The sequence below is a fragment of the Glycine soja genome, chromosome 1, assembly GCF_004193775.1.
Source record: "Glycine soja cultivar W05 chromosome 1, ASM419377v2, whole genome shotgun sequence".
Classification (NCBI taxonomy): domain Eukaryota; kingdom Viridiplantae; phylum Streptophyta; class Magnoliopsida; order Fabales; family Fabaceae; genus Glycine; species Glycine soja.
The window spans coordinates 47,299,706-47,314,056 of NC_041002.1; the positions used below are offsets into that span (position 1 = coordinate 47,299,706).

At 38.1% G+C, this 14,351-nt stretch overlaps 2 protein-coding genes across 2 annotated transcripts; one reads left to right on the forward strand and one right to left on the reverse strand.

Annotated features, from left to right (window-relative positions):
* Positions 1 to 1,857: 1,857 nt before the first annotated feature.
* LOC114386931 (polyphenol oxidase, chloroplastic-like) lies at positions 1,858 to 2,682 on the reverse strand. The gene has a single exon (XM_028347039.1). It carries the CDS (start codon positions 2,680 to 2,682, stop codon positions 1,858 to 1,860), a length of 825 nt encoding a protein of 274 aa, XP_028202840.1.
* A 404-nt stretch (positions 2,683 to 3,086) lies between these two features.
* LOC114387016 lies at positions 3,087 to 5,000 on the forward strand. Its single transcript, XM_028347149.1, has 6 exons — positions 3,087 to 3,248; positions 3,361 to 3,660; positions 3,961 to 4,020; positions 4,124 to 4,206; positions 4,357 to 4,741; positions 4,824 to 5,000. The coding sequence occupies exons 1-6, from the start codon at positions 3,087 to 3,089 to the stop codon at positions 4,998 to 5,000; spliced, it is 1,167 nt and encodes a 388-aa protein (XP_028202950.1).
* The last annotated feature ends 9,351 nt before the right edge of the window (positions 5,001 to 14,351 follow it).

The window sequence follows — 14,351 nt, forward strand, 5'->3', positions numbered from 1 at the left end:
CCCCCCCCCCCCCCCGCGTTTTCGCTTCTTCTTCTTCTTCCTGCTTCTTCTTCCTCATACGTTTCTGCTTCTTCTTCATTCTTTGCGCTTCTTCTTCTTCACGTCGTCATCAATTAGCAACTTCTTCTTTCTACTAGTTCTTCTTCATTCTTTTCACCTCAGAGGATTTCTTCTTCTTCTTCGTTGAGGAGGTTGCCGCCATTGTTGCCCTGATTAGGAGGTTGTCGTGGTGCATTGAGGAGGCTTCCACGAAGAGCAACGTTGTCGTCCACCGTCTAGGTAAGCACCGTGACCCTGTCCTTTTTCCACCATTGTTGTCGACGATGGCGTAGAACACGATCTGAAAGTTGCTGTGTGTTTTACGGATCACCTGATCCGTAAGCATGTTACGGATCAAGTTGATCCGGAATATGATTACGGATCAAGTTGATTCGTAAACTACTAACAGATAGTTTACGGATCAACTTGATCCGTAACCATATTCCGGATCAACTTGATCTGTAACATGCTTACGGATCAGGTGATCCGTAAAGTACTGAAACATAGTTTACGGATCAAGTGATCCGTAAGCATGTTCCGGATCAACTTGATCCGTAACATGCTTACTGATCACTTGATCTGTAACACTCACAACTTCATTTTAAAAATTGCCAAATATTTGATACATTGTGAGTTTTTTTTTAAATTAAGAATTTTGGTTATTAGGATTACCTCTGAATGTATGCTAAATATTTGATAAATAGTGTCATTTTGGAGAATATCAACTGTTTGAATTTGATTTAATGCGAATATGTAATTGCCTTTTATGTAATTGTCACTTGGAACTGAATGTGGTATCAAAAAATTGATTTAAACGCCCAGACAACCTCAGCAAATTAAGTTCAAAAGTAACATGATTAGGACAATCATGTTTGCATAAAACATTTTTAGTGAAATGTGGATAAATAGATATTTTTTATATAAAAAAACAGCAAACAAAATATATATTATCATGGTACCATGGGTACCCAAAAGCTGTTACAAATCCCTATCCATGTGAAATGCATTCCTTGTTTAGATACATAGATAGTACAAATATTAATTAGATCATACAGAGCAGAGATGAGTGAACTACAATAAAGGAGAAATATAGAAAAGATTGGGAAACTTATGAGGAGGGAAAGTAGATAAGAAGAATTCTATACAAGAGTTATGATAAATGATCATTTTCAAAACCCATTATTATAAGGCAAATAGCTTAAGGTAGAGCTAATGATATTGATGAGCAGAAGAATTTGCAGGAATAGTATGCTCAGGGAAAAGTTTGGCATATAAACCAAGATGAATTTAGTTTGTCTTATACATATACATATAAAACCTAATAGCTTTCAATGGAAAATCATGGGGAACAAAGTAAAAGGAAAAATGAAAAAATAAATCCCTATGCTATTTGAAGGTGACAAATAAAAAACCAAGCTCACTCTTGATCAAATAGCTAAATGAAAATGAAGAACAAAGGCTGGATATTAATGAGCATTGCAGCTATGCACTAAGATTACACTTCAAAATTTACAATAGTTGGAAAATTGTTATAAAAATATTCCTGAAAAAATTATTATGGCAAGAAATGGAAGTAGATAGAAGAATGATGAGAATGTAGCTAGCCAAGAAATTCGGCATCTCATATTTCAGTTGGTTGTACAAAATCCAGCCACTGAGAATACGAGCTCGAGATGCTAAACCAAAAAAGAAAGTGTACTTTTTAAAAGCATAAAACAATAAACCTGTAATAACAATATTAAATTTGCACACACAACAACAAAACTAGTCCTTGTACTTTGGAATAAACTCAATTTTGATGCCTCCTATGATGACATCTCATTTTCCAACCTTAGGCACCAAAGTAACCAGCACAACATTGTCTTCTTCAGCTTCTAAACACTCGAGCACTTTCGATATCCCTACCTTAAAACTAGTGTTGATATTATGGCCTTGTCCATGGAACAAATTAACAAAAGTTCCCACAAACTCTGTCTGATCTGGTTCATTCAAATTATCTTCATCATCATTAATATGAATATCAAACTTTACATATTTATCACTTCCAAACTCAATCCCTTCTATCACCAAAACCTCCTCCTCTTGTTCTTTATCTTCCTTGCTTCTCAATTTCTTCGGCCTCTTAACAACGGTACTCGTTATGGAATCCAAAACCAAAGGAAATTTGCTTGGCTTTGAACTCAAAAGTGGACTCTTCTTCGCTTTTCTCAATAGCTTGCTTTTCGGCGATGTGGGTGGCGTTCGCAGCCATGGAAGATCAACATCTTCGTAAACATACCCTAATTTTTTAGTATCAAGGCAATCTCTTACCTTAACACGAACAAAATTGGCATTCTCATCATAGAAGTAAAAATCAGAATCTAACCAATTTGGATCATCACTATAGTCCTTTCTTCTTCCTTCCAATGTCTTCCATAGCCCCCACAATCGATCCGAGTTCAGGTGATGAGCGTAGAAAATGAGGTCTCTAGCTGCTGTGTAGAATGCTCCCATGTCTTCATGGTGTGGCTTATCAGCAGCACCCACCCATGTATGAACAGTGTTATGAGGAGCAACCTCTATAGACCCCATACTCGGAGTAGGGTTATCGCCAAGGCGAAAAGGGCTTCCCATGAACAATTCTTTGGTACTTGCTAGCACCATTTGCTTGTACAAGAAGGCTAGATTATACGAAACTTGTTGATGAGAAGGTCTATCATCGTTAGGGTCAAGTTTATTGTAGTTCAGATCAACCACGTGAAATTTGCGTTACTTTGAGTCAATGAAATTTGCGTTAGACCAATGAAATTTAAGTGAATGAAATCAGTGATTGAATTTGCGGTACTCATTTGCAGATCATGGTTAGGACCAGAGGATTAGGTCGTACCTTAGGTCACGTTACTAGTAGAGGTGTGGGCAGAGGAGATCGTGATGATTCCGATGATGCTCCGCAGCGTCGACGGCCTACTGCATCCACACGGAGGCAGTGAGTCACTGTGACTGCGGCGCACGATGAGCCTGTGGTCCCTGTGCCAGATGTGGAGGCTGATGTATTTCCGGATGACCCGATGGCACCAGCTGATTCTAAGGACATTGTGGCAGACATTCCTGCGGACACAGGCGCGGAGGCTGCTGAGGCTGAGCATGAGGGATTTCCGGGTGGTCCGAGCGACCCATCCGTGTTGACCCAGTATGCGGATCACGTTGCTTGCAGCGTATGGACGAGAGAGGTATTTATAATATTTATTTTTAGTTACTTGTAAATTATATTTATGATTGAAATTAGTTTTCCTTTAAATGATGATTTTAACGAATTTTGCGTTCCTTTATACTTCGATTCAGGAGTGTCCTGAGTTGAAGTTATCCTCTCACGGGAGGAAGGTCCATAGTTTAGGCAGGTCTGTCCTTGCCATTGAGGGACTCGTTGTTGGGACAGAACTAAGTCCTCTGATCATGTGTTCGGTAGACACTGGCGATCGAGGACTTTTGTCCTCGTTTGTGGAGCGGTGGCACCGAGAAACATCTAGTTTCCATCTCCCGGTGGGAGAGCTCACGATCACGCTAGACGACGTCTCCTCGCTTCTCCATTTGCCCGTGGTTGGCGACTTGCACGCCTTTCAGCCCTTGCACGTGGACGATACGGTTTAGATGCTGGTGGACTTATTGATGGTCTCTACAGAGTCTGCCAGGGCTGAGACAGCCCAGTGTCGTGGACCGTACGTATGCCTGTAATAGGTACATGATATATACAAGCGCCGATGCTAGGCAGGTCATTGGATAGCTACGGCTCGCGCATATCTTCTTCATATTTTGGGTTGCACTCTATTTGCTAACAAGAGTGCAACCAATGTGCATGTTGTGTACTTAGAGGCCCTTCGTGACCTCAGTATGACGGGGAGGTACGCCTGAAGAGTGGCTGTTCTGATGCATATGTACGACCAGCTGAACGATGCCTCTATTAGCCACAACCGACAGCTTGGCGGTTACATCACACTACTGCAGGTAACAAATATGTTTTTCATTCGTTCAGGTTCAACAATGTTCAACTTTAAATTTTGTTAGACTTTCTTTATTAATGTTTATCATTATGATGTTACATCTGTAGTGTTGGATTTACGAGCACTTTTCCTTAGTCGCGAACTCAACTATTGATCAGGAATACGACGAGGATTCCCCGCGTGCGTGTAGGTGAATTGCGACGAAGAAGACCGTGAAGAACATACGTACACTTACGTACAAGGAGCGCCTGGACCGACTCCGGATTTTAGATGTCTGTTGGATCCCGTATGGAGAGCACCGACCGGTCCAGGACTTCTATGTCATATCATGCTATTCCAGTCTCTTGCGCTGGGGGCCTGTTGCTATTTATTATCGACCAGAGAGGGTCGTGCGGCAGTTTGGATACACGCAGACCATTCCTGCTCCTCCTGTCGATTCATGGGTGTCGTATGATGATATACACGACAGGTGGATGCACTACTCGGATCATATCGTTCCAGCAGGTGAGGTGTGCGCTGTGCCAGGTCAGTGTGCTAGTGACTACATGGACTGGTTCTTTCGCATCTTGCATCCTTTCATGACACCAGGCCACGCATCAGATCCTCTACCTGATGGTCATGCCCCGCAGCCCCGAGTTGTCCCTCAGGCCCCACAGACGGATATCCCTCACGTGCCGGAGCCAGGAGCATCATCGACATCTGTGGAGGAGCCTAGACATGCAGTGGTAAGTAATACTAATAATTTACGTCATTTACCTCAATATTTGCATAATAATTTATGTAATTTGTTTGTTTTGGATTTAACAGGAAGTTTATGATGAGATTGCTGAGAGGTTGGAGCGCCATCTGAGTCTAGGGGTGGTCACGCCAGGCTCATCGACACATGAGGTGATCGAAGAATGCCTCAGGATGGCTAGGAGTGTGAAACAAGACCATCTAGTATATGTTAGATCTAGACGTAGGCGGCGCACAGATCAGGCGTAGTTTATTTACATATTTTATATTGATATTCCATGTATATACAAATATTGCACATGAACTCATTTCATTAGTATTGTTGGTTTTATTTATTTTTCATTAGTAATGTTAGTTTTATTTATTTCTATTAATTGTGTATTCCATTTGTGTCTATATACACGCGTGTTATTAAAATGGTCTAGTTAACTTAGTTATAGTATATGTAAATTATTATAAATGGTCTAGTTAACTTAGTTTACCAACTAATAAAAAGTAATTTTAAATATAACTTTAAATATAATTAAAATAAAGAAGTTGAAAAGGGTGTAGAAAAAAATAAATTAAACAAAAAATGAACATCATGAGTAGGGGTCATGAAAAAAAATAAATTATTTTTTTTTATAATTTTGTTAATTCAAATTAAAAAAATGGTTTTTTAGATATTTATACAATGCCAATGTAAAGATGTGATGTCATTCGTTATCTAAGATTCTTATTTTATATAACGTACTAATATTTTCAAATTCTCTTATAATTACTATTTTCCCTCTTATACTAATGATCATGTAAAAAAATGTATTCTAAAATAGTTAGTATTTTAATTTTTAATATAATATTAATTATTATTTTTATTTATATTCTTTATAATATTAATGATATGATCAATTATAAAAATAAGAAATAAATTAATGATGATAATATTAATTTTATAAAATTATTATTATCTTTTATCTATTTATTGATTTTTATTAATATGTATAAAATAACCTTAAATAATAATTATAATGGGACTGGGTAAGTATTTTAATATCATCTTCTAAAAAAATATATTCTAAAAAAATATATTATAAAATTAATTATTTATAATAAATTAATATTTATAAATATATTATAATTAATAGAATAAATATCTTTAAATATATAAATTATATTTTAAATTTGTAATAAACAATATCGGATCAAGCTGATTCGTAAGTCTATTACGGATCAAGTAGATCCGTAAGTCTATTAGGATCAACTTGATCCGAAAGCTGACGTCTCACTCTTACGGATTAAGTTGATCCGTAAAAGACTTCTGGATCAACTTAATCCGAAAGTTACAGATCAAGTTGATCCGGAAGTCTTCTACGGATCAACTTGATCCGTAAAAAGTAGGCCAGAGACTTTTTTGTCATTTGTGAATTTTGCTGGGTGCACCTAGCAACACTCAAACAATAATCAAGTTTAACACCCATAATATCTTCATGGAAACTGAATAGAAAAACAAAAACTAAGACTAAAACTCAAATTTCATGGCCGTCGCGGCTTCTTACGAATACAACAATAAACACCGCAATGGCTAACACAACTTAAAACACTATCATAATCAAAGGGCAAGCCAGTTAATTACATCAACTGCCTATAAAAAAATAAATTCATAAATATTAAATTCAACTACTAAAACATGTTGTCGCTTCAAATCTGCACGTTGAATAAAATACTATTATATCCGACGAAGACTATAAACTCGTCCATAATGGATCATTAAGTTAATGGTCCACGGTAGCCTTGTCGTAATTTGGTCTCCCTTCACCCTTCTCCAACCAATAGGCCAACCGTATATATCATTCAAACCTGCATGCAGTCACCCCTTCTCTTTGATTTAATCTCTGAGCCAGGAGCTTTTGTGACAAGAGCACCTAAGTTGCAGTGGGTTTTAAGAGAATCAGAAAATGATAAGGACCTTAGGGAGCTTCATCTCGAACAATCTAGTAGGAAAGGTAATAGAAAATCTTCTTGGTTCTTAGAAGTTATAGTAGCTTTCCTTGTAGTTCATGAATAAATCAATCTTGAATCAGCCTACATGCATCCCTGGGTTTAAGGAAAGTCTCATTATGTAGCCCTTTGAATACCTTAGAGTACGGGAAAACTATATAAAACTTGTAGTTTAGTGATGTAAAGATTTTTTAATGGAATATCTTCAGTCTTCAACCAAATGCACGCATATTAATAAAGAATAAACCAATCTTATAGCCACAATGGCTATAGGTATTGTTCCATTGGATTGAGGGCATGATCTTGTAATTTGACATGACTGAATGAGGTCTTGATTATATATTTATAATAAATGAGGTGTTGTTTGATGTTTCGTGAAAAATCTAAATCTGCCAAGCTCAAGACTAGTGGAAACTTCTTTTGCCAAGCCTTGAGGCATGCTTAGCATAACCATGAAATACTTAGGCTTGTTACTGAAAAACTGAGGCTGGCAGGACTGATCTACTAATATTAAATTTGAGTGGTATAAAGATTATAAACTATACAAGTTGCTTTACGAAATTAACTCTATTCTATTAGACCATATTAGAACCGTGTGTCGAAATTCAAAAGCAAACACAGGAAAATCTTTAGCTTGATCAGACCTTAACTCTATAGTAAGAAAAAAAACTAAATTCTGTAAATAGGAAATAAAATAAAATAGCAGTAATTTACAAGTATTAAATTTTGGCTAACCTAAAAGGTATCAAAATTGATTTAACAAAACATTATCTCTAATTATAGAGTAATAATGTAAACGAATGCTATCAAGGTAAACTTCTATAATCTTAATATACAACGGGGAAAATTATGTCAATAATTATACAAAAATACAATAATTTCCTTGCTTTTTCTTTTCTTTTACTCGTAAGTTGAAAATTTTTGTTAATAGCACAATCAATTTTGATCTCTTCCCATCCCACTCCTATTTTTACTTCTACCAACCACCATACCATTATAATGTTTCTCCTTGCAGTGACATTGCTTTGCTTCGTGATACCGATCGATGCCAATGGTCAGTTTCCACAGCGAACTTGGACATTTTTTAACGTATTATTGAAAATTCAGCCCAGATGTCATTTTGGCAAATCGTAGATAAGTCCAAAAGAGAGGCTTGCCCTGCAAATCTTCATCAAGAGGCTGAAGCAACATGGAAGTTCAAGCAGTGTCATTGTTGCAATGATGCTTGAATTACAGATGTAAGAGAAGGATGAATGCGAGCTGTTCTTAACGAACGTGCTACACTTTTTCCTTCAGCATATTCTTCCCCCAGTGGCCACCTTGGGCGTATATCATACTGAAATGAATCATAGTTTAACAAATTTTAGAGATATGTGAAACACAGGCATAGTATGTAACACAGGTTAACTCAAATTTAGAGAAGAAAAACTCCATGTCAACCAACATATCTTCAGCAATGATAAGTCGCACTAAAGTCGTTTGAATTTTACATTAATGGCATATAACATCAACAAGGAACATCAATTAAAAGGCTGCTAAATCCTGTAGCCTGGTACATTTGTCTAATAGGTTAAAAATGAAACGGATATGGATATAGAAAAATAATTAGAAGAGGTTAAAAACATCTTAACAGTATTTCCCATGAGACTACGTAGATAGGAAAGCAAATGGATATAACATTTATTTTTAAGACCTGGGTTACAATTATAACGGATGTTATCGATTGTGTAAAAAGCATTAACCTTAATTTTCTTTTAGATAAAGCTATTTGCAAATCCATCAAGAGAATCATAATGGGAAAGCAAATTCAGCTGATAAAAAATGCTTTAATCTATATATTTGTCAATGTTCAGGAAAACACACCAAAAAGTCTTCAGGTTCTTCTGCAGGAGGAGGAGGGTCATATCTTCCCATGCGGAAGTGCTCAATACCAGTCCAAGCAATCATTACACCTATTCAGCTCAAAAGCTAGCTAATAAGATATAAACAGCTTTCATTAAACATAAACAAACTTGTCCATGTTGCATTAGAAATAGTACCATCCTAATCTGCTATTTTAAACAATGGATCAAGAAAGATAGATAAACAAAATGAAAATTAGTTCGACAACTAATTTGGATTGCCAAAATATCCACAAATGAGAGAATTGAGATATTACTACTGAGAAATGGAGTGTGTTTTTCTTTATCTTCATGAAGAGCATCAAGGAGAATGAATGTGAGAAAAGGACGAGCATTACATTTCATCTATACAAGAAAATCTTGTCAATGCCCTACCATATGGGTAAATGAAATTTCAGAACCAGTGCAAGTTTGATTGGTACCTGTTTCCTTCTCAACGGAAAATGTGATTTCTAAATAACCTGATATAGAGCCTCTAAAGTCCATTTCTTCTTCATATTGTGTGGGAAAGGGAAAATGTAAAAACCATCATTAAAACAGCCCAACCACAAGACACTATATTCATGTAAATTTTGTACCCTATCTATAAGAAGGAAGGAACTATTTCATTATTGTTGGAAAGTCACCTTAATTCACCCCTATCCCACCTTAGTTGTGGCAGGTAGCCGTGGGCAAAGAGAGGCGTGTTGAAATCTCACATTGACTAGAGATAGTGCTAAAGATAGAGTGGTCGGGATCTATCCTCACCTTACAAGTCAATTTTGTAGGATTGAGTTAAGCCCAAACTCACATTCTAACATGGTATCCTTGAGCCTGAGGGGAGGGTTAGAAAGCCCCGTTGCTGGTTCTTTTTTTATGTGCTTGGATTTAATTATTTAAATCTTGAAGTGTCCAATAGACCAACTGTTGGGAATGATTTTGGGATGCATTATAACTATGATAAACCTCTACAAGTTTATTATAGAAGGAAGAAAGGGTCCAATATAGGATATAAAGGGGCAAACACTTGTAATTGACTAACTGATTAGGAGTTTGTTATATTTGTTATTAGTTTGTTAGTTAGCTTTTGATAGGAATCTGTTACAATTTGTTATTAGGTCTGTTAGGAAGTATGTTTTCCTTTATATAGTCCTTTATATAGTCCTTTGGGGGTAAACTTGTTTACCTTGGGTTCTATTGTGTTCTTGGTTCTTTGTTCAATATAGAGGAAGTTTCAGTATTCTTCTCTTCTGTGAGAGAGAGAGTTTTCTTTGTTAGGATTTCAGTATTCCAATCTCAGAAGGAGATTCCTAACCAATTGGTCCAACTTGCTGGATACAACATCATCACAATGGAGAATCGGGTTGGAGCGTTGGAGAAGGCAGTTGATGTACACGGGGAGAAGTTGACAGAGTGAAGACAGATATAGGTTTCATCAAAGATTTGTTGTTACAAATGAACAAGAAAACACCTTCAGTAGTGGGAGACCATTCTGTGAACAAGAATGAAAAGCCTTGGGAAGAAGAGGAGGAGAGTGGCGAAACTGAGGAAGATAAGGATGTGCCTCTTCATTCTTGGGTCAAGAAAGTAGAATTACCCACTTTTGAAGGTCACGATCCTTTGGGGTGGCTGGCTAGAGCTGAAAAATTCTTTGAGGTGCAGCAAGTTAAACCCTTGGAGAGGTTAAGGCTAGCATTCATTAGTATGGAGGGAAATGCAATACGCTGGTTTCAATACTGGCGTCTAAAATTCAAGAATCTATCTTGGAAAGAATTTGCAGACGCTTTGATAAGAAGGTTTGGAGGAAACAGGAGAGGAACAATATATGAAAGACTAGCTTCTCTAAGGCAAACTGGAGGAGTCGAGGAGTATGTTCAAGAATTTGAGCTTCTGGTTGTTCAAGCCAAACCTAGTGCGGAGGACCAAATCTTGGGGTATTTCTTGGCTGGTCTGCGCCAAGATATTAGAAGTCTGGTTTGCCCACATGATCCTAGGGACCTCACACGAGCCATGGAGGTAGCATGTGACGTTGAAGAAGCAATGAAACAAATGCGGAGCTATGGGAACACACAGGGACAAGGGGCAAGTTCAGGTGCAAGTTTTAGGTACCAAGTTGGTGGTGGAGTTATAGCTCGTGTAGGGTTTGGAGGTGCAAACAGTGCCCAAACGTCCAACGGTGGGACTCAGAATTCACAAGGATTCATGTCTTCAGTGGCCAAACCAAGTTTCTCTAGAAGCAGGGGAACTCGAACCATTCCTTATGTTGAATATGTCAAGAGGAGAGACAAAAGAAGGTGTTATCATTGTGGAAATGCTTTTGGACCAGGTCACCGCTGTCCCGAAAAACCATGAGGGTGTTAATCTTGGCCAAGGATGAGCAAATAGATGATAATGGAGAGATTTCAAGAATGGAAGAGGAGAACGAACAAGAGGAAAAGAGAGAGAAAGCTCTTGATGTGAAATGTCAATGGATGGATCTTTCAATATGTTCAGCAGGAGGATTGACACAACCTCAAGCTATGAAGTTAAAAGGTGAATTGCAAGGGCAAGAAGTGTTGATTTTGATAGACAGCGAAGCAAGTCACAATTTTATATCCAACAATTGGTGAAAAAATTGGGACTCAAGCTCGAATCAACCAAACCCTATTATGTAAGATTAGGGGATGAGAATAGAAAATCCACTCAAGGTTGTTGCAAGAACCTGAAGGTGCAGCTGGGACCATATATGATGGAAGGAGATTTCTTTTTGTTTAACTTAGGAGGAGTCAACTTGATTCTTGGTGTGGCCTAGCTGGCCACTTTAGGGGAAATTAAAGCAAATTGGTAGACTCTAAGCATGTCCTTCATTCATCAAGGACAGAACATGGTCATACAAGGAGATCCCAGACTGTCCAACGCAATGATTTCTTCCAAGGCACTTAAGAAACTTGCCAAGGCAGAAGTAAACATAATGTCTAAGCTCTGGGTTGTGGAGAAAAGTAATATAGAAGAGGAAGGGCCGACAACAGACCAAACCAGACAATTACAAGGGGTATTATCTGAATTTGCAACAGTTTTTCATGAACCAAAAGGGTTGCCACCACCTAGAGGGATAGATCATCGAATGCCAATTCAAGCCAGGACAGATCTAGTTAATGTAAGGCCTTATCGTTATCCCCACTTGTAGAAAAATGAAATAGAAACTCAGGTAGCTGAGATGCTGGCTTCAGGAATCATTAGATCCAGCAACAGCCCATATTCCAGTCCAGTTATCTTGGTGAAGAAGAAGGATGGAAGTTGGAGATTTGCGTGGACTACCGGGCTCTAAACAAAGCTACAATACCAGACAAATTCCCCATTCCAGTGATAGAGGAATTGTTGGATGAACTAAGTGGAGCTGTGTATTTCTCCAAAATAGATTTAAGGGCTGGATATCACCAAATAAGAATGCACGAGCCAGACATTCCAAAAACAGCTTTCAGAACTCGAACATTACAAATCTCTAGTAATGCCATTTGGATTAACAAATGCTCCAGCAACTTTCCAATGTGCTATGAATGCCACCCTTAATCCTTTTCTTCGAAGGTATGTCTTGGTTTTCTTTGATGATATTTTGGTTTACAGCAAAACATGGGAGGATCATTTAAAGCACTTGAGACAAGTGTTGGCTAGACTATTAGAACACTCTTCCTTTGTCAATCAGAAGAAGTGTACTTTTGAAAAAACTAAGATAGGATACCTTGGGCACATTATCTCTATGGATGGGGTATCAATGGATCCCCAAAAGATTGAAGCTATTCTGTGGTGGCCTTTACCCAAGACTCTTAAAGCTTTGAGAGGAGTTTTGGGACTTACCGAGTACTATAGAAGATTCATTTGCAACTATGGACAAATAGCTCGACCCCTAGCTGATTTATTGAAGAAGGAAAATTTCAAGTGGACTAGTAAAAGTATTGAGGACTTTACCCAGTTGCAGCAGGCTGTCACCACAGCTCCTGTACTATCAATGCCAAATTTCTCAAAAAAAATTTCCATAGAATGTGATGCATCGGGAAAGGGAGTAGGGGCTGTGTTAACTCAAGAAAAAAGGCCTATTGCTTATTTCAGCAAGGCTTTGGCAGATTCAACACTCACTAAATCAATTTATGAAAAGGAATTGATGACCCTAGTTCTAGCAATTCAACACTGGAGGCCTTATCTCTTAGGTCAGAAATTTACTGTGTTTACTGATCAGAAGAGTCTAAGGTACCTCTTGGAGCAAAGAATAACAACTCAGAACCAACAAAATTGGTTGGCAAAATTGTTGGGGTATGAGTTTGAAATTGTGTACAAGGTTGGAGCTTCAAATAGAGTTGCTGATACATTGTCTAGGAGGGATGAAGATAAGGAACTGCAAGGAATATCAAGGCCTTTCTGGCCTGACATTACAGAAATTGATGAAGAAGTTAAGAAGGATCTTGTCTTAGCCAAAATTCTAGAGGACTTAAAAATAGACCCTGACTCTCATCCTCAATATACCTTGGATCCCTATACTATAAAGGCAGGTTAGTTTTATCACCAAATTCAACATGGATCCCTAAACTCCTCCAGGAATTCCATACTTCTCCTATAGGTGGACATTCAGGTATCTACAGAACTTATAGAAGGATGGCTCAATCCCTTTTCTGGATTGGCATGAAGGGGACAATCACTAATTTTGTACCAGCCTGCCATGTGTGTCAAAGGAGTAAATATCAGGCTTCCTCTCCAGCAGGGTTACTACAACCTTTACCCATTCCTAAGGCCATATGGGAAGAAATCAGCATGAATTTCATTGTGGGACTTCCTAAATCAAAAGGCTTTGATGCTGTGCTCGTAGTAGTGGATAGGTTGAGTAAATATGGACATTTCATTTTGATCAAACACCCATATACTGCTAGGTCCATAGTTGAGATTTTTGTTAAAGAAATCATCAGATTACATGGAGTGTCAATCTCCATTTTTAGTGACAAGGATCCCACCTTCATGAGTTAGTTTTGGTAGGAACTTTTTAGATTACAGGAAACTACTTTGAACATGAGTACAACCTACCACCTTGAGTCTGATGGACAAACAGAGGTCCTTAACAGAATCTTGGAGACTTATCTCAGGTGTTTTTGTTCCGAGCAGCCAAAATCCTAGGCAGGATTCATACCTTGGGCTGAATACTGGTATAATACCAGCTTCCAAGGGGCTGCACGCTGCACACCATTTGAAGTGATTTATGGGAGGTCACCACCTTCTTTGGCTAGGTTTGTTCCTGGAGAAACGCTAGTGGAAGCTGTTGCACAAGACCTCATGGACAGAGATGAGGCTTTGAAGCTGCTTAAATTCCATTTACAGAAAGCACAAAATCAGATGGCTCATTATGCAAATGTGCATAGGAAAATCTCTCAAATTCAGCCAGGAGATTGGGTTTATCTCAGAATAAGGCCTCAGGCAAATTTCCATGCCTACCAAGATACATCCTAAACTAGCAGCCAAGTATTATGGACCTTATTTGGTATTAAAACAAATGGGAGCTGTAGACTTCAAATTACAACTTCCAGAGTAGGCTCGAATACACCCAGTATTCCATGTATCCCAGCTTAAGAAGGCAGCAGGGCACCATCTAGTTGAACCTGAACTTCCAACAGAATTGCAGGGCACAACAGAGATTTACCAGCCTTTCCAGATTTTGGGTACTAGAACAGTCAATCTCTCAGGGACAGAAGTCTTCCAGGTGCTGGTCCATTGGCAAGGAAAG

What these genes read in the sequence shown, in the direction of transcription:
- LOC114386931 (XM_028347039.1), bottom strand. Translation starts at nt 2,682, where the DNA reads ATGGTGCTAGCAAGTACCAAAGAATTGTTCATGGGAAGCCCTTTTCGC.
- LOC114387016 (XM_028347149.1), top strand. Translation starts at nt 3,087, where the DNA reads ATGGCACCAGCTGATTCTAAGGACATTGTGGCAGACATTCCTGCGGAC. An exon ending in GATTCCCCGCGTGCGTGTAG is followed by an intron (nt 4,207 to 4,356) that starts GTGAATTGCGAC and finishes ATGCTATTCCAG; the next exon opens with TCTCTTGCGCTGGGGGCCTG. An exon ending in AGGAGCCTAGACATGCAGTG is followed by an intron (nt 4,742 to 4,823) that starts GTAAGTAATACT and finishes TGGATTTAACAG; the next exon opens with GAAGTTTATGATGAGATTGC.